This window comes from Annulohypoxylon maeteangense (assembly GCF_022496945.1).
Source record: "Annulohypoxylon maeteangense strain CBS 123835 unplaced genomic scaffold GGS22scaffold_3, whole genome shotgun sequence".
Taxonomy (NCBI): Eukaryota; Fungi; Ascomycota; class Sordariomycetes; order Xylariales; family Hypoxylaceae; genus Annulohypoxylon; species Annulohypoxylon maeteangense.
This window is the reverse complement of record NW_025953250.1, coordinates 1,695,168-1,713,978: the sequence shown is the minus strand read 5'-3', so window position 1 is coordinate 1,713,978 and position 18,811 is coordinate 1,695,168. Positions and strand designations below refer to the sequence as shown.

Genomic DNA, 18,811 nt, shown 5'->3' with positions numbered 1-18,811 from the left:
GTTGATTCCTCATACAAATTGATTGTCTTTCTTTAACAATGCTGCAGATAACCTAGGTATGTAGAGAGAAAGTTTTACGCTGGAATCCATAACATAGAATAGAATCAAACAATCCACAATCATAAGGCTTCATAAATAGGTAACTATATCCACGATTCGAATAATTAAAGAGTACGTTGAAATCATGGGGTGTTGGATATTTCGGATGCGAATTATTTATTTCACAATCAGAGTTATTCTTCAATAAGTATGTATCCCGTTATACATGATTATATAATGTATATATGCATATACTTAAAACGGCTAAGGACACATGTTGGTATTTAGTGTTTCAGCCTTGCAGATAAGGGGGCCAATTATTATAAACACGGCTAAAGTTGAACTTGTCAGTCTGTCCAATTCCCCAGATTCAACAATTTCCAACGTCTTAACTGGCGTCAACCTTTCTGTTCAAACAAGACAGGTGTATGATGGCCTCGCTGGTCCGAGGTAGCCAGCGGATTGGGCAGATATGAAGTGTCATAACTCAAACTTACTAATGTCGGGCCACGTAATCCCAATGCTGCTCATCTTGGCCCTGCACCATCTTCTCATCTCACCCGTCGTCGCGTACACGGCCTTATCGGATCATTTTCTCCAGCTAGTTCCATCGGGAGGCGCAGACTTCGATATTGACAATGGAAAGCTGCTAGCGCCTATCCTAATACCGCGCGTCGCCGGCACCCCCGGTCAGACGGCCGCTCAACAGCATTTCGTGAACTTCTTCGCAAAAGAACTGCCGAAATGGAATATCGAGTGGTTTAACTCAACATCTACAACTCCCGTCACCGGCGACAAACAAGTGCCGTTTGCCAACTTGTTGTTTAAGAGGGAACCGCCATGGGTCCAGCAAGGACAATCCAACTTATTAACACTAGTAGCTCATTATGACAGCAAGATATATCCTGAGGGATTCATCGGCGCTACTGACAGCGCCGTGCCTTGTGCTATCTTGATGCATGTTGCGAGAACCCTGGACAAGTTTCTTACACAGATGCATGATGAAATGGCTGCACTTGGTGAAGGCGGGACTGTCCCTATGGATATGGGCGTGCAGATTCTCCTGCTCGACGGTGAAGAGGCATTTAAGCAATGGACAGATACGGATTCCCTATACGGGGCGAGGTAAACATATACTTGATCTTGATATCGTCTCATGGGATTGTATCACTAATAGCCATTTAGAGCACTGGCGGAGACCTGGGAGAATTCGGTTCATCCTGCAATGTCATTCTATCGCAACCCATTGGATCAAATAAGCATGTTCGTATTGCTGGACCTTCTTGGTTCCGCTAACCCGACGGTGCCATCATTCTTCCAAACGACTCACTGGGCATATAAAGCTATGGCCACTATCGAAGGTAGAATGCGCAAGTTAGGACTTCTAGAATCGGTCCCGCAGCGCCCCTTTCTGCCGGACTTGGAAAAGGAGACGACCACATTTTATCGCGGCTTCATCGAAGATGACCACAAACCTTTTATGGCCCGTGGAGTCCCGGTTTTACACGTTATCGCCTCTCCGTTCCCAAAGGTATGGCACACGATGGACGACGATGGCGCACACCTGGATATGCCGACTGTGCGCGACTGGGCCAAGATCGTTACAGCTTTTGCGCTTGAGTGGTTGGATATGATGGAGGTTGAACCAAAAGAGGATGGCGAGGCACCAGTTACAAGCTGAAGTCTTGGTGGGGGTTGGTTAGCAAAACTTGTATACCTTGTTATAATGGGAATGGTGTTCTATACATAGCGTTTACCTAGGAATCATGGTATTGGAATACTTACTTTATTAGTGTTTGACAGATGGAACAAATCATAACTCTATTTCAACCTATTTATCTACACATAAGGTGTCAATGTCTCTCTTATATAGTAGGTACCTTAGAGGCTGTTTAATTTTGTGCTTGATGACTTGAGTTATTTGTTATATGTATACTAGGTACCCATTACAAAACATCCCAACCATATGGATGTTTTGCTGTCTATGCTCTTAGAGTTTCTTGATGGATTTTTGGCAACCCTTGATTCATGCTCTAGACATTGCATCTGTGCATTAATGGAGCTTGTCACAAATAGACCACAGACCTCAGACGGCTAATACACGCGCCTGAGGGTATGTGACACTTGTGGGATGCACTCCATCTCTCCTGTCTGTGGCTAACCGACACATTAATAAGTACGGTTCCCATCTCCCATCATGGATACGATAGAAAGCACAGAAACCAGTAAGCAGTTGTATGTATGAAGATTTTGTGCATATGAACTGCATAGGATGAACATCTGGATGGTTTAATTGAGATTTGATGACTCCACTTGTTACGTCATTCCATACTCAATGAATTGATGGGGTGACAACCGCATACGAAAGTACCTCGGTATTTTCGTACAGTTACAATCCGGACGATGTACCTACATACAGTAGTAATGCAGAAAATGTACGGAAATATACTTATGCTTTCTACTGGCATTCAACGGACGACGGGGAAACCGCAACCTAAAAACGCTCCCAGCCAGCCCAGCCCGGCCAGAAAGCCCCATAGACGTGTCCGATCGTGCTGTTGGTCAGTGCTCACACGCTGAACGCTCCTGCCGCGTCACAATGGCCACCCAAATGGAAAAATGGAAAGGAGCAGGTGGACGGATAAGCCAGGCACTAAGTTTACTAGCAGACAAGGTTCACTGGTACACTAAAGTATCTCTCACCTAGATAGCCCATTGAAGAAGTCTCTTTTAGTGACTCTCATCATATCAACTCTTTTCCCCTTTTCGCTAATCGTTCCAGAAACAATTCCAGACCAGAGAACGAATGATAATAATTTCTTACAATTGACCTTTGTTGTAATTAATACCAATTATCATCATCATCATTAATTCTGCATTTTATATTTCATCATTAATAAAGTCTTAGACACCAACACAAAGAAAAACAAAATAAGAAGGGAAAAAAAACAAGCCAGGACTGACTGTACCTAGGGACTGTCATCCTTTTTAATAAATTGCCAGATTGCCCAGCCAAGGTACATCCAAGAGACCGAAAAGAGAAGCGTTTGCGTTTGTGACATACTGCGTCTTGGTGCCAAGGCCCGCCATTACGCCTGTCTCGATTCCTGGGTCCATACAACGTGTACAGGCAGCTTCTTGGGCTCCCCTCCCCAAACTTCATCGATCCATCAATTAAAGTTACCATAATCAACCAACCTCTTTCTTCCTCCCTCATCCAAAGTCCTCCTTTAATCGCAGTCGAGTGTTGGAGGCCTTGTGCTTGCCACTGCCTGAATTTCGCTCGAGGGAAAACTTGTATAGGGACGGTTCATTTGAACCTTTATTTTTACTTTACTTTCGTTGTTCTTGAATTCAGGTTTGCGCCATTGCTGGCCTTGCAAATACCGTACTGAGAGATAATCCACCGGCTGGATTGCGCTTTCATTGCGCCGACCATTGACCACCCTGCGATCGTACCATCTCTACTACAACACACAACAACCTCCCTCTCCTCTTTTCTCTTTCTCGATTAATTCTTGACGCCCTACAACACAGTCATCTCCTCCACCAAACCCGAAAATACCGCCAAGATGTCTAAGGTTATGAGAAGTGTAAAAAATGTCACCAAGGGCTACTCGAGTGTCCAGGTCAAAGTGCGCGAAGGTTCGTACATATAAATCCATCATCGATTCACAGCAAATCCTCTTGCGCCCGAGTCACCTTGTATAATGCGAATATACTTACCCCTTTCTTATAGCAACAAGTAATGATCCATGGGGACCGACCGGAACTCAGATGAGCGAGATCGCTCAATTAACCTACAACTCGTATGCCGCCACCGAGTCGCTTAACTCTTTGTATTAAGAAGGTCTATCTAACCTGATCTTTAGATCGACCGAGTTCTACGATATTGTCGATATGCTTGACAAGCGTTTAAACGATAAAGGAAAGAACTGGAGACACGTTTTGAAAGCCTTAAAAGTACTGGATTACTGTCTACACGAAGGTTCCGAATTAGTTGTCACTTGGGCACGTAAAAACGTCTACATCATCAAGACCTTGCGCGAGTTCGTTTACATCGACGAGGATGGACGGGATGTGGGCCAAAATGGTGCGTAGTCACAGTGAGATTTGAGGCTGTGTTAATGCTTACGAATGAATAGTCCGAGTTGCCGCGAAGGAGTTGACAGCTCTGATCTTAGACGAAGAAAGGCTGCGCGCCGAACGTAGCGATCGGAAGACCTGGAAGTCTCGCGTCACCGGCATTGAGGAGTTCGGCTCAGATGGACCAGCAGTCCCACAGCAGCGACGCCAGCGTACTAGGCGACCTAGCGACGAGGAGGATGATGCTGAGTATAGGTTAGCTATAGAAGCTAGCAAACACCAAGAGGAGGAGGATAGACGGAAACGGGAAAGTCGCCAAGGGAATGAGGATGACGACGATCTTGCCAAGGCCATTAAGCTCAGTAAAGAGGAGGAAGAGCGAAGGAGGCGAGAGTTGGAAGATGCCAATGCTGGTTCTCTATTCGACGACAACCCTGCACCGAGCAACGTACCTCAGCCGACTGGCATCAATATGGGATATCAGCAGGGTAGCAATGTCGACTGGCTTGGAAATCCAATCGATCAAAACCAAATGATGCAACAACAGCCAACTGGATATATGAACAACGCCTACACCGGATTTCCGCAAAACGGATATTCGAACGGCTATAACAATGGTTTCAACCCTCAGCCGACGGGCATGTATGACCCTTATGCGCAACAGCAGCAGCAAAATACCCTCCAGCCTCCGCAGCAGCAGTTCCAAATGCAGCCTCAGCCTACCGGCTACAACCCCTACGGCCAGCAGCAACCTCAATTTCAACAGTTCCAACCTCAGCCTACAGCCTCTCCCGAGCCAACTGCCCAACCGGGTAGTAACAACCCGTGGGCTTCTAATAACCAATCCCAGTCCGCACTCAAACCGATGCCGACCGGCTCGAACAACCCCTTTGCTACTGGCTTTGGACGGCCCCAAACAGCCAAGGCCCCGCCGATGCCTACGCTTAGTAGCCTATCAAGTCTTCCCGAACAGAAATCGCTTCAGTCGTTTACTCCTTCACCCCAACCTCAGCTACAGCCCCAGCCTTCCTTCAACCAACCGCAACAACCTCAGAAGCAACTTAGTGAGCATGAACAGAGACTTAATGCCCTGCTTGCTAGTGGCGACGGCATGGACACGTTCGGAAACACTGGCGACCTTCGTATCCCGGCTCAACATACGGCGCCGGGCACATTTGTTAACTCGGCGGGTGCTAACGCAAACAGACTCACCGCTGAGGCTACGGGAAGCAACCCATTCCTACGACAACAGTATACCGGTATGCCTACGATATCATACGGTCAGCAGCAGATGCCTGCGGCCACCGGACCTGTCGGCATGAATGGATATGGTGGAACGGCCAACCCATTCGCTGGGCGACCGCAACAACAAAACAATAACCAGGGACAAGATCTCATCCAGTTCTAGACATTTCTTTTGTGAAGGCACTTGCGATGCAGATCGCGCGTTCTTCATCTGCATTTCTCAATGCAATGCATTCTTCTCAGAGTTGGGCGACAATCCCATCCTGGTCTATGTTTACTCGTTAGCGTTCTTTCGGCTCCTCCGCTCGACGCTATGATGGTGGATAGGGGATATAGAGTCGGCTGGTAGGGCGGTCCATATTCGATCAGCAAGCAAAATCTTAAAAGAGTATTTGATTTTGTATGGTAATTCCCTCTGCTGACGCGTATAGTGTTTTTGTTGGAGGATGGTGGCACGGATGGAATGGGATTTCTTCGATTGATGGGCCATAAGTCCATAGCAAGGAAACGATCAATACTAGAAAGGCGATGATTTAAGCCTCCTCTATATATAGTGTCACAGTACATATCCGTAATAATCTTGCGGATGATTATCGTAATGCTTTTTCAATGTCAGAATCTTAAGACGCCTTTGCTTTGGTACTATATACATGCATATAGCTCATGCAGTTCATATTCCGCCTGCTTTTTTCCTTCGCCTGAACGCCAACCTTCCAAAATTCTCCCATGCTGAATAAACAAACGCATACCAGGGAAACTCCGCGCGTGATTAGAACCAACCTAACCCATGACAACATAGTGTGTGCTCCGTATAAGCAAGACGGACATAGGGTATATACAATTAAAACCCCTTCCTATCGCTTTACCTAAAGCGGTTCTTGGTGTGTTTGAAGAGAAATGTGGCGTAAAGTATTGTAAACTTGAGGTAATTCTGTAGGTAGGTAGGTAGGGGATCCTGCAGGTACGGTATCTTCTGCGACCCCTTTTGCTTTTGGCTCTGCTACCCGCGTCGGCAGCCGCATGTGCTAGCTACCTACCGCTTTATCCAGCGGATCATCGTGCTTCTCATCCTGTCACCCCCATACTATTTTGTATCGTCCCCGTTCCCGACCCTGTAGTCTGGGACCCCCTCGGCTTGCCGCTTGCTCGTCTTCCCTTTTGTCGAAGACTATCTAGGGGGTATACATGATTCAGACGGCGGGATATTGGGTCAAGTGGGACACTCGGTGGGTCTAATCCGATCCCCACCGCTTTTTCATCCCCACCCTCACCGCCGGCGTTCTCCCCTCCTCACGCCCGGCGAAGCTGACCGTCATCATCCTTCTCGCGGCTTCCTCGTCTTATGCACGCTCTTTTAACGGGTTAGGAAGGTCACCTGTCGAGGAAAATACCGAGGAACTCTTCGCGGCTCACGCCCCCTTTGCCCTCGACGTCGAACTGCTCGATCATGCTGTGCAGCTCGTTGTCCGGCACGTCCTCGCCGAGCTCCTTCACCACGCCGCGCAGGTCGTCCGTCGTGATCACGCCCTTTCCGCCGCGGTCGAACAGCGCGAATGTCTTTAACAGCTCCTCGCGCGGGTCCCGCGCTGCTACGTACCGCGCGGCTATGGCTTGGAAGCCTTCACGTGAGAGACGCAGGTCGACGACGCCCGGGGCCGTGTTTGGCGGCGGTTGGTTGGGGAGCGTGGGGAGTGGTGTCCATCCCGCGCGCGGCCGGGCGGCGGATTTGAAGGCGTTGATTAGGTCTGGTCGCGAGAGGTTCGAGAAGCCGAGGGCTTGCAGGGCGTACCGGAATTCGGAGAAGTCGAGCTGTTCGTCTTTGTTCATGTCGAAGAGGTGGAACTGGGGGTGTTAGTCTTGTTTCTTCGCTCCGTTGTTGGCGTATCTCGTATAGGACACGGATAAGGGGCACTTACGCAATCATTAATTTCGTTCCGGTGCTCGTCGCTTATTTGTTCCCACGGATCCGTCAGCTCGGGATTTCGTACCGGAGGCGCCCATCGCGATCCTGGCCGCGTTGACCCCGGACGCGCTGACGCGTTGTAGTCGTTCATGGTGCTGCTTGCGTAGTTGTTCATGCTCTTTTGTATGTGATGCTCTGAGCGCGCAGCCCTGGGAGCTTGTGTTCTGTTTTACGCGCTGGAGCTCAGAAGCGTGCTGAAGAGGTCGGTCTTGTTGTTGGATTGATGATTATGATTGTGATAATGGTGGCGCTTCGAAATAGACTCGGCTGAGGGAGAGCGTCAGCTGTGCGAATTGCCGTCGGTATGCAATGGTTTGCGAATGGTGGTTGCGTTGACAAGAAACACGATATCCAAATCAACAATTAGAGCATCGATTGACCTCTTCGACACGACTTTGCAATTGATAGCGCGTATATATCGAGCAAATCCAACCGAGCGAGGTGACACAGGTCCAGCGATCGCGAAGCCTCAAAGTTTCAAAGCCGTTAAACCCGGTGTCGAAGAGGCGGAATGGGATAATGGAATGGTAGAATGTGATTTGCGCACGGATTGAATTGAATGCGCAACAGATGTAGAAATTTCAAATGCAAAAATAAAAATTTGCCGAGCCAATGGATTATACTGACTATTATCGACTTTTGGGGGCGTATTACTAGGGCGATTTATTATTTATTATTTTTCTCCTTTGTATACTTGCAACTCAAACTTCGCGATGTTTTTTTCTTCCTTCCTTCGTTTTCTTGCATACTGAAAGAAGTCAGGGGGTTGGGCGCGTTCACACGAAAATCGGTACACGTAGACGCGCTTGATAGGTACATACATGTACCTACAGGTTTTAGCTGCTTACCCGGGTAGGTACGAGACCCTGCTGTATTGGTGCTAGTCTTTGTCCCACCAACAGTCAATTTAGCGGTCTTGAGGCGCGCACCTTCATATTTGAGCAAGAGAGCTCTTACGTACGATGGTCGGACTTACGCTTCTCTATGATCTATTCATGACAATTTATCAAAAATTCTCTGTGAATAAGAGCAAGTCAATGGCCTAAGAATGTATAAATCCTTAATTATTATTACTTGTGGACGAATTATTAAATATTTCTGATTTGAGAGGTGTTAGCTAACAGCTTGAGAATGTTTATGTCCAACACAAACAAGTGGCTATGATGAGTTCTGAATTGTGCCTCTTAATTGGGTTGAGGAAGCATGGACGTCTAAAAGTCGGGTAATGAGCACCGAAAGCTCTGTTTGGATTAGGTACCTAGGTACCTGGCATGGCCCAAGCTCCCTTTAATCGGCATCAACCTGGTCTACCTCGATTACATAATATTATGTTCTGTAGATTCCGAGCCTGGCAGCGTCAGTTCGCGCGTTTGCCTGCACTCTCTACAATGAATTGTAAAGAATACATTTCTTCGAAAGAATGCCTTAGGAAACTACCTCGTACTATAATATATCATCATATGCATGTGACCGAGATATGTGTCATATGTTGTGACTTTGCACAATAAAATAAATCGTACATGTTAGAATTCAGTTTCTGCTTCTAGATCATTGTTCGTTGCACCGAGGCGAAGTATGAGTACCGCGTGACTACTATCAGTTTAGGCAGCATTTCAAGTATATATACATATAATTGGATAGGTTACCGCGGCTGGCCTGAGGCAGGTACAAGTCCCGTGCAGCAAACTTACTGCCCCATATTATTTTTCTCACCACCAGTTGAAATTCTTTAGTGGGAAAGAGGTGGTCCGCCCTTTTCCCTCCTTGCTCTCCTTGACCTGGTTCAACCCAACCGTGTCAATTCTCTACCTTATTACATTTTCCCTTAAGCTAACTGTAACAACTACGCATTTCGCATCTTTCTACAACGACGCTTTTTTTCTTATTCCCTTTTCTTTAATCAGGTATCGTACCTGCACACGTAGGTATTTCCGCCATTGATCATCTTCCGATTCTATTACAGTCATTCCACACACTTTCCCGCATCTATATTCCTCGATTCTCTACCTGAATCAAGGCATCTTTGTACGTCTAAACCCTACCATCAGTTCGCCTCTTGGCCCCAGCAGCGCGGATCGCAGAAAAAAAAAGTTGAACCACGGTTCGCGAATAACTTTTCCCTGCGCATCATCGCCTTCACAACGCTTGTCACTCTTCCTCTTTATCATCTCGACCGACAATTACCACGGCGACCGAACCGTCTTTTTTCCATGCCTTCCTTTACTTAATCTCGTCGCACTCCTTTTAAACTTTCACCCACGCGTCAGACGCGATCCTTTCGTCATCACATTACCAGTCGCGAACATCGAGTCATCCTAGCACACACGGCCCATCATGTCGGCCTTTGGTGGCTTTGGAACCGGCGGAAGCGGCTTTGGTAATACTAGTAATAACAACAACACATCCACTGGGTTTGGTGGATTCGGTGGTAATAATACGAGCAACACAGGTACGGTTTTCCCCTTTCCTCGCTTTTCGAACATCTCAAATTATCCCATCATCAACTCCTATTATCATCTTGCGTGACACCCAACAACTGACCCGGTCTGGTAACAAAAGGCTTCGGCACAACTGGCAACGCCGGTGGCTTTGGTGCCTCCAGCAATACAGGAGGTGGCCTATTTGGCTCCGGGAATGCGTCATCCGGCTTCGGTGGAAACACCGGTATGTGCCGTCGCTACCTAACTTTCTAGCACATTACATTATTGTTTCAGTATTATTTTCAAGCAGACACTAACATATTATGGCTACAGGTGGATTCGGAGCATCAAGTAACACCGGCGCGTTTGGCCAACAAAAGCCAGCCTTCGGAGGCACATCCACAAGCGGCGGTTTGTTCGGCGGCTCTACCACTACGACTTCTGGTGGTGGATTCGGAGGGTTTGGAGGAACCAGCAACAACGCCTCGACGTCGAGCCCGTTCGGTGGTGGTGGCGGTAGCACTGGCGGGTCTATCTTCGGTAGCAATGCTAATAAGCCAGCCTTCGGGGCAACGAACACAGGTTCGACTAGCGGCGGTGGACTCTTCGGAAGTGGCAACACGGCCTCGAACACCGCTACTTCGACAGGGTTTGGTGGATTCGGTAACACGTCGAACACTCCAGCCAGCACAGCGTTGGGTCCGGTAGGCGATCCTCCAGGAACTGCCAACGTTACCAACTTCGCTCCTCTGGTCGAGAAGGAAAATGCAACTAGTAGTGCCCAGAACTCCTACCAGAACATCCTCTTTCAAGATCCGTACAAGAAGTGGTCCGCGGAAGAACTAAGACTCGCCGACTACGCTGCTGGTCGTCGTTTTGGAGGCACTTCTGGTACCGGAACTTTTGGTGTCGGATCCGGATTTGGCAGTGGATTCGGTGCAAACACCCAGGCCTCCAGTTCTTTTGGTAACACGAATACCACGACCAATACTGGTGGTGGTCTATTTGGCAATAATTCATCGGCCGGTGGCGTCTTTGGGCAGAATAATAACAACACCGCTACGACTGGATTTGGTACAAACACTTCTGGAACTGGTGGTATGTTTGGAAACAAGCCAGCGGCGACCGGCGGTCTGTTTGGCAATTCTGCCACAACTCAGCCAGCACAGTCCGGTGGTTTGTTTGGTTCCGGAAACACTGGCTTTGGCAGTACAGGAAATACCAACACCGGATTTGGTGCCACAAATACTAACACCGGAAGCTCTATGTTCGGGGCCGCCAACAACGCTAACCAGCAAAAGCCTGGAGGCTTCAGCTTCAATAATACGAACAACAATGCCGGTAGCAGCGGTGGCTTCGGTACTAACACCGGAGGCTTCGGTGCCGCTACTCCTAGCACAGGCGGTGGTCTTTTTGGTGGTAACACCAATACTAACCAGAGCTCCGGTGGTGGTCTCTTTGGCAACGCGACGCCTCAGAATACGGGCAGCGTGTTCGGTGGGGGCTCTGGCGGCTTCGGAAATCAGAGCCAGCAGCAGACTGGATCATCTCTGTTCAATAACAATCAACAGAAGCCAGCTGGTACAGGCCTATTCGGAAGTACCACCAACACCGGCGGAACTGGCGGCGGCCTCTTTGGTGGTTCGACCAATACATCCAATACCTTTGGTCAGCCAACTACTAATCAGACAGGGGGCGGTCTCTTTGGCAACAAGCCTGCTACCGGCACTGGCGGCGGATTATTCGGTAACACCGGTGCAACTCAGAATACCAATACTACCGGAGGTGGTTTGTTTGGCAGCCTCGGCCAAAACAACCAGCAGCAGCAGCAGCCCCAACAAGGCTCTGGCTTGTTTGGGTCTCTAGGGCAAAACCAACAGAAACCCTCTATGTTCGGTAGCACTACGCAGGCGACCGGTGGCGGTATGTTCGGCAACCAGAACAATCAACAGCAGGGTTCATCACTCTTTGGGACGTCAGCTGCGCAGCAACAACCGCAGAACAACACGATGGGGAACTCCATGTTCGGAAACCCGCAAGCCAACCAATCTACAGCGTCGTTCACTGCTAGTATCAACGATCTATCGGCGTATGGTTCCCTATTTGCTAATCTTGGCAACAATGAGATCTCTGACCCTGGTCCTCTCGCAACACCGACGAACAAGAAACAGTCAAGACGGCCTTCTATATTACCTTACTATAAGTTAAACCCGGCCTCCGGCTCTCGATTCGTGACGCCACAGAAACGTGGCTTCGGCTTCTCTTATAGTACTTACGGCACCCCGAACAGTCCCTCGAGCGTAGCTAGTACTCCAGGTACTATGTCGCAGAGTTTGTTGGGCGGAAGTTTGACTCGAAGTGTCGGCAATTCTCTTGCTAAGAGTGTGTCGACAAGTAACCTTAGACGTAGCTTCAATGTCGAAGATAGTCTCCTAGCTCCTGGCGCATTTTCCGCTAGTTCTACCTCGAGACTCTACGGGAGCGGCAGTGTCAAGAAACTCGTCATCAATAAGGACTTACGCAGTGATTTATTCTCGACACCAACGAGGGACAAATCTGTGCCCGAGACGCCCAACAGCTCTCGGAAGCTAACGAAGCGTGTTAGTTTTGATACTAGCAACGTAGATGCCGTTGAAGATGGTGCGGCTGCTAACGGCTCCGCTCACTCTACACCAAGCGCAGAGCAATTGGGCTACGTTCGACCGAAGGCTACTAACGGAGTCAACGGTTCGAAGTCGACTCCCATCCCCGAGATGGAGCAGGTCAAGGGCAATGAGCTGGCAGTTGTGCATGAAGAAGAGGCCCCCTCTCCCCAAGGCCGCACCTCGACGACTGCCCTATCTGACGGAGATCCTGGCGAGTATTGGATGTCCCCGACTAAGGAAGAGATCCAAATGTTGAATAGAGTCCAGCGCCAGAAGGTATCTGAGTTCACCGTGGGGCGTGAAAATGTCGGCTACGTCAAGTTCAAGGTGCCTGTTGATTTGACATCCGTTGATGTTGACAGTATATTCCATAACATTGTCATCCTGGAGCCACGAAGCGCCACAGTTTATCCCAATGCCGCTAAGAAGCCGCCCGTTGGTAAGGGCTTGAATGTACCTGCCATTATCAACTTGGAGAATTCCTGGCCGCGTGCATCGAAAAAGGGTAAACCGATCTCGATTACGAAACACGTCGAGCGCCTGAAGAGAATCCCAGACACTAAACTCGAAAATTACAACGAACAAACTGGTGAATGGACATTCTCTGTTGAGCATTTCACAACATATGAACTCGACGAATCAGAGGATGAAGATGACTCTGAGAGTAGACCTTCTGGCGCCCCATTGGCTTATACGCTAGACAAGGAAGTCTCCTCGTCCCCATCTGCCGCTTCGGAAGACGTCACCTCCGACGTTGGTGGTACCCTAGATGGCAAACGAGGCTACCCAGTACTCCCAGGCGCCTTCGATCTCGAGGATGACACTTATCAAGAGGAGGCAGAGATGACAGAGGCCACTAGATCTCAACCGTCTTTTTTAGCTAATCGCTCCGTGGGTTCAAAATCCAATGCGCTCGTCCGCATAGAGCAGGACGAGTCGGATGATGAATATGCGATGTCCGAGGTACATGAAGAAACGAGTACTTCCCTTGGACAGCATCTCGCCGCGGAGCAGGAGGATAACTCGTTTGATGGCTCCCAATTCGATACTGTGCCCGAGACACCTGCAGGTATCATGAGAGCTCGCATGCGCGCGATCAAGGGCTCGGCAACACCAATGAAAGTTCAGGTATCGTCAGGAGATGACTGGATGGATATGCTTAGCAAGACTATTAGCCCGCAGAAGCGCGATCGAGCACTTCTAAGGACCATCAATGAAGCCGATCAACAACGTGCGGCGAATGGATATTCTCGGGAAGCATCCCCGACGAAGAAACGCATTGTACCAGATGGTCGTGGTTTTGCAACGAGTATCGATTTGATGAATTCACTATTCGAGAAGGCCAAGGCACCAACCGAGAATCTCCAGGCTTCTGTGAGACCTAAAGGTATTAAGTGGCCATACAAACGGCACACTAAGCATCTCGACGAAGGTGATATGGATGAGCAGGATCGAGTTTGGCATGATACTATGCGACCTACCTGGGGTCCAAACGGCACTCTGGTTTTTTCTGCAACTCCAAGTGGCTCGGCATTCGGAAGGTCAGGCCGTATTACTGACAAGAATGCACTTATGACCGTGCTGAAAGGCGGTATCGTATCAGAAACACAGGACATCAGAATCGCCAAATTCACAAATGAGGTATGATTTGATTTGCTTTATACCACCTAATATGCCGGATGCGTACTAACACGACCCCTAGATGTCTGCTAGAGCGATTCATGTCCACTCTAAATTGGCCCAGATTCAACTTATTGGTGGCGTACCGTCTGTTCGACTCAGCCCAAGGACAACATTGAAGGATTTTTCCATCGGCAACACCGCTAAGAACTCTGCAGAGGATCATGAGAGGCTTGTATGGGAACTTTCAAGTGTCCTATTTGATAGCATCAAGATCCCCCTAGAGTTGCAGAACGATGCTGAAGCTGTGGAAAAACTTCGGCGGGAGAATCTGTCTCGGTTCTGGGAGAGAATGGTGGAGGAACAGACAAACCAGACTGCCGCAATGGCTGGATCAAGCGAGGAGAAGGCTTTGGCCTCTTTGTCCGGTCACCGAGTAGCTGAGGCTTGTAAGCATCTTCTAGATGGCAAAAACTTTCGTCTTGCCACTTTAGTTTCTCTTATCGGCACCAACGACGGTGTTAAGAAGGACGTGCGAGAACAGATGAAGGAGTGGCACGAGGCTCATGTGCTTTCCGAATTCTCTCAGCCAATCCGAGCGCTTTACGAAATGCTAAGCGGTAACGTCTGTGCCTGCGAAGGTACCAAAGGTGCCCTAGAAAACCGGACTGAGTCTTTCCTCATCTCCAAAAGATTCGGTCTCAACTGGCAACAAGCTTTTGGACTAAGGCTCTGGTACGCGATATCCTCAGAGGATCGCATCGCGGACGCAGTGGAGAAGTATAAAGAAGATGTGGAGCAAGATCGAGAGCTGCCACCTGTCACTTGGTTTACGGAGCATGGTATCAAGGGCATCTGGAATGATCCGAACCAGGATCAGCGAGAAGATCTACTTTGGGGTTTACTACAATTATACTCCAATAGCCAGGTCGATCTGGAAGCGATATTACGACCAGAGAACTCTCAACTCTCCCCTCTTGATTTCCGACTCTCCTGGCAACTAGGACAAGCTTTGACATCTACCGGGCGTGCTTCATTTGGAAAGAACGCCACAGAAAAAGCAGATGCCGCTAGTGTCTCGTTCGCTGCACAGTTAACGAATGAAGGTAGCTGGTTAGAAGCAACTTTCGTCCTGTTGCATCTCACGGATCCCGATGCGCGATCTAAAGCCATACAAGACCACCTCTGCAGACATGCCGGACTAATCGGAAACGAGGACTCTAGCAGCTTCAAGAAGCTCGCGGCGGATTTCAAGATTCCGAGAAGATGGATTTGGCATTCGAAGGCGTTGTTCATGCGTAGCGTCAAAAAAGACCCGGCTGCCGAAGTCCAATGCTTACTTCACGCAGAGTCGTGGGCTGATGCTCATCGCACTTTCATCAAAGAAGTCGCCCCGGTCACCATAATCGAGCGTGACTACGACGCCTTAGCTGATCTACTTCATCAGTTCGAAGGCCACCACTCACAAGTCCCCGACTGGAATGTTGGTGGTGATATCTACAAAGCATTCCTCCAATTACTAAGTTGTCAACGACGAGCCGAATACCCACCCCCTATCTTACTAAACGCGCTCCTCGAAGGATTGCCGGCTATGCATGGCAATACACCTGAAGCTGGCATGGTAGAGTATGCTGCATTGACGGATATGGCAGCGGAGGTCGCAAAGGTGGTAGCCAATATGGCAAAGGCAGGAGAGGTAAATTATTTGTCTACCCAAATCACTTAACAAAATACTAACAACAATTAGATGGAACATGAACGCATCTTACACCTTCCCTTGACGGAAGACGTCCTACTGAAACATTCCCGAGATTTCGCCTGGTCACATTACTCGACGGTGATGGCCGGCCTCTAAACCCCCTTTGCCCCCGGTTCTATTACGAAGTTTTGAGGTGAAAATGAGTTAGGAAGACATTGAGGAGGATTAGCAACGTGCATTTCCACGCAAAAATGGCACCTATAGTAGATAGTTCATTCCCCTTAAGGTTAATCGCCTACCATACTCAGTCTAGGATGAAAGTTGGGAAGTAAAAGGAGTCAGTCCATGGTGGGTTATGCGATATTTAAGACGTTTTGTGTCGTAGGGACGACACAGCAGAAGAATTGCCTTCATGTAGCATAATACAGTAGTTAGCATAAATTGCTGATACCCGAGCCTCGCTGTGTTCGTGATATGTATAAATCCTCAACGGTATGATATCCTCCGACTAACCCTAGTATTATGATCTCACTTATTAGATAAACACAATATGTACACTTAAATCAGATATGCGCGTTAGCCCATTGTAACCCTCTCAAATCGCAAATATAATGAATTGCCCTTCGGGTGTCCTGTATAAGCATCAGTAGGCTCTATTCCTTCATCGTCAACTACGTAGGTAGTGTAGTTAGAATATATAGCGGCTATTATAAGTTTCATATCTATAGTATCACGACAATTACGAAGTCAGCAAAAAACTCGAGATAAGCATAGTTTCGGGATGGAAAGGAGAAGGAGCCAGACCATGCATAGCAAAATTCGACCCCAGACACATTCGTCCACCGCTCGAGAAACCCCAAAAGTGCCTATTTAAATTACTCTTCTCCTTGCCTCCGTTAGAATCGTCCAGTTCGGTAGTAACTTCGTTGCGCAGCCATCGTGTGTGATCCCATCTCTCGGCATCGGGGAACACAGTCTCGTCACGGTGTAGATTGTACGCCGAGGCCGATACTCGCACGCCACACGGAACTTCGTAGGGTCCGATGCGACAGGACGAGGACGATGGCGTCACGCGCGGTTCTGGTCCGCCTGCGGGCACGTACCGCCGGACTGTCTCCATTACCATAGCGTGTAGTATGGGTAGATTGTCTAGCTGTCTCGAGTCCGGCATCTTGATCTTATTACCCTTCTCTTTATCTCTATCTTCACTCACATACCGCATGCTAGGCTCCAGCGTAAGCAGCTCCTGACGCAACTCGCGCTGCAGGTCGAGCGACTGTGAGAGGTGGTATGAGAGGTAGGTCAACGCAACACCCGTAGTCTCCTGGCCGGCGAGCACATGGTCGAAGATCTCAGAGGCAACGCTGAGTTCACGTTGCTGGATCACAGTACTATAAAGCAAAGACTCCGCCCCATGAGCCGAATATTCCTTCTCAATCCCCGCGAGAAGCGCGCGTACGACAACGGGGTCATCCGCCGTGCCTACCACCGATCCCCCCTCCCCCTTCCCCAGTTCCTCCTTTTCACGGTCCAGGAACCGGACCGTAGCATCGCTCAGCTCCTTACACCAAGCCTCGAGCTCACGCGTCGCATTGCTGGCCCAGGTCGGGGTTAACTTAATACCAAGACAAGAGAAGACCGAAGAGAGCAAAGGTAGTTCCTGCGCGAAGAACCCGTACCCCGTGCGCACGGTGTACAGCGCGAGCCAGTGTTCGCGGTACGCGCGGCGGCGGACGAAGTCTGCGCAGCGCGGGAGCCCGAAACAGTACGCGGTGATGAAGTCCATAGCTGTGGCGCAGAAGAGGGAGTGTACGTCTATGCCGTGCGGGGCCTGGGAGGTGTGTGTGGAGGAGAGGAGGAGGGGGAGGAGGCGCGTGCTGAGGATTGTGTGGGCTTGGGAGCGCAGCGCTGGGGAGCTGTGGATGCTGGTTTTGGAGTAGACGTGGGAGACCATGCGTTTGCGCTGGGAGTGGGATTTTGAGGTGAGCGCGGAGAAGGCGCATGGGACGCTGGGGGTGGTTAGTTTGAGTTGGTTTTGGGGGGAGGGGATTACATACCCGTAGTTGTTGAAGACGGAGTACCACTCGTGTTTATCGAAGCCGCCTTGGTAGATGGTCTTCACGCCCTCGATGCTGTTGACGCTTAGCTCGTTGGGACCGACTCGCACGATCGGTCCATGGTGTTGGTGAGCCGCGTGGAGAGTGCGGTTTTCACGGCTCTGGAAGCGAGCCCATAGGATCCAGGCGGGTGAGATGGAGCAGGACCAGTGGGCCTTTGGGATTTTTGAGAGAGGTGAGATTATGGATGGGTAGAATATGTATTTGTAGATAAATCCTGCTATTATAGTAATTATGGTTGGTGTGTAGACATCGGAGATTGTGAGTATAGCCATGATAGGAGTTCAGATCCAGATCAGGGGTGAGTGAGATCCAATTGGAAGTTTATCTAAGGTAGATACTTAGTCTCTCATGGGAATCATAACATATTTATTATAATATTTGGTATCGATTCCCAAACCTAGGCTCTATTCAACATCTTGTACGTATTTCATGTTCAGTCCAAGAGGAACGTCGTTATCAAAGTTGCCCCTCTCCTCCCCTACACAATCGAACCGGCAATGCTTAATGCAATATATGAAGTTTTCATCTAGTTGACCAATCTTTTTGAGAGAGGCATATTGATTTATAAAACTGTATATACCAGAGCATATGCTTCGTTAAATGGCATATTGCGGTGTGTGAAATGCTTATAATACTCGAAATCGCCAAATCGCATCGCCCCGGAAAACAGTAGGTTTAATACTGGAATATCCTGGATACTGTATTTTTATCGCCTAACCCCCTACAGGAATAGCAGGCTTAGCGCTGTGCCGTGTTATAACTATAGAAGGGTTTAGTGATAGAGTATTCTGTAATTTCACCCAATTAACCCATTACTTTCAACGACAGTTCAGCAACAGCTATATCCATAGTACAGCCTACAAAATTCTACCTACCTAGGTAGGTTCGATTGGAGCACTTTGAATTAGGAATGAAAAGACAATTTATCTTGATATATAATCACAATTTGAAACTGTTCTAAAGTTGTTAAGCTG

General features: G+C 48.8%; 5 protein-coding genes across 5 annotated transcripts; 3 read left to right on the top strand and 2 right to left on the bottom strand.

Annotated features, from left to right (window-relative positions):
- Positions 1–538: 538 nt before the first annotated feature.
- GGS22DRAFT_185584 (peptidase family M28-domain-containing protein) lies at positions 539–1,720 on the top strand (the record flags this gene model as incomplete). The annotated part of the gene is made up of 2 exons (XM_047964342.1): positions 539–1,164; positions 1,225–1,720. The coding sequence occupies 2 exons, from the start codon at positions 539–541 to the stop codon at positions 1,718–1,720; spliced, it is 1,122 nt and encodes a 373-aa protein (XP_047822039.1).
- A 1,714-nt stretch (positions 1,721–3,434) lies between these two features.
- GGS22DRAFT_94544 (ENTH-domain-containing protein) lies at positions 3,435–5,589 on the top strand. Its single transcript, XM_047968492.1, has 4 exons — positions 3,435–3,684; positions 3,779–3,848; positions 3,912–4,132; positions 4,185–5,589. Exons 1-4 carry the CDS (start codon positions 3,612–3,614, stop codon positions 5,531–5,533), a joined length of 1,713 nt encoding a protein of 570 aa, XP_047822038.1. The 5' UTR covers positions 3,435–3,611; the 3' UTR covers positions 5,534–5,589.
- Positions 5,590–6,024: 435 nt separating this feature from the next.
- Positions 6,025–7,898, bottom strand: GGS22DRAFT_155323 (uncharacterized protein). Its single transcript, XM_047960189.1, has 3 exons — positions 7,287–7,898; positions 6,741–7,212; positions 6,025–6,596 (listed from the first exon to the last, which is right to left on the bottom strand). Exons 1-2 carry the CDS (start codon positions 7,446–7,448, stop codon positions 6,742–6,744), a joined length of 633 nt encoding a protein of 210 aa, XP_047822037.1. The 5' UTR covers positions 7,449–7,898; the 3' UTR covers positions 6,025–6,596; position 6,741.
- Positions 7,899–9,471: 1,573 nt separating this feature from the next.
- On the top strand, positions 9,472–16,177 carry GGS22DRAFT_94527 (nuclear protein 96-domain-containing protein). The gene is made up of 5 exons (XM_047968491.1): positions 9,472–9,782; positions 9,893–9,997; positions 10,087–14,039; positions 14,101–15,714; positions 15,766–16,177. The coding sequence occupies exons 1-5, from the start codon at positions 9,668–9,670 to the stop codon at positions 15,871–15,873; spliced, it is 5,895 nt and encodes a 1,964-aa protein (XP_047822036.1). The 5' UTR covers positions 9,472–9,667; the 3' UTR covers positions 15,874–16,177.
- Positions 16,175–18,264, bottom strand: GGS22DRAFT_155317 (cytochrome P450). Its single transcript, XM_047960188.1, has 3 exons — positions 17,775–18,264; positions 16,522–17,726; positions 16,175–16,439 (listed from the first exon to the last, which is right to left on the bottom strand). The coding sequence occupies exons 1-3, from the start codon at positions 18,107–18,109 to the stop codon at positions 16,294–16,296; spliced, it is 1,686 nt and encodes a 561-aa protein (XP_047822035.1). The 5' UTR covers positions 18,110–18,264; the 3' UTR covers positions 16,175–16,293.
- Positions 18,265–18,811: the final 547 nt, after the last annotated feature.

Bases quoted from the DNA above. Each gene is read 5' to 3' on its own strand.
- GGS22DRAFT_94544 (XM_047968492.1), top strand. From the start codon at position 3,612: ATGTCTAAGGTTATGAGAAGTGTAAAAAATGTCACCAAGGGCTACTCG. The intron at 3,685-3,778 runs GTTCGTACATAT...CCTTTCTTATAG, and splicing joins CCAGGTCAAAGTGCGCGAAG to CAACAAGTAATGATCCATGG. The intron at 3,849-3,911 runs GTATGCCGCCAC...CCTGATCTTTAG, and splicing joins GCTCAATTAACCTACAACTC to ATCGACCGAGTTCTACGATA.
- GGS22DRAFT_155323 (XM_047960189.1), bottom strand. From the start codon at position 7,448: ATGAACAACTACGCAAGCAGCACCATGAACGACTACAACGCGTCAGCG. The intron at 7,213-7,286 runs GTAAGTGCCCCT...TAACACCCCCAG, and splicing joins GGAACGAAATTAATGATTGC to TTCCACCTCTTCGACATGAA.
- GGS22DRAFT_94527 (XM_047968491.1), top strand. From the start codon at position 9,668: ATGTCGGCCTTTGGTGGCTTTGGAACCGGCGGAAGCGGCTTTGGTAAT. The intron at 9,783-9,892 runs GTACGGTTTTCC...TGGTAACAAAAG, and splicing joins TAATAATACGAGCAACACAG to GCTTCGGCACAACTGGCAAC. The intron at 9,998-10,086 runs GTATGTGCCGTC...TTATGGCTACAG, and splicing joins CGGCTTCGGTGGAAACACCG to GTGGATTCGGAGCATCAAGT.
- GGS22DRAFT_155317 (XM_047960188.1), bottom strand. From the start codon at position 18,109: ATGGCTATACTCACAATCTCCGATGTCTACACACCAACCATAATTACT. The intron at 17,727-17,774 runs GTATGTAATCCC...AACCACCCCCAG, and splicing joins TCCGTCTTCAACAACTACGG to CGTCCCATGCGCCTTCTCCG. The intron at 16,440-16,521 runs GTCTGGCTCCTT...GTGATACTATAG, and splicing joins GTCGAATTTTGCTATGCATG to ATATGAAACTTATAATAGCC.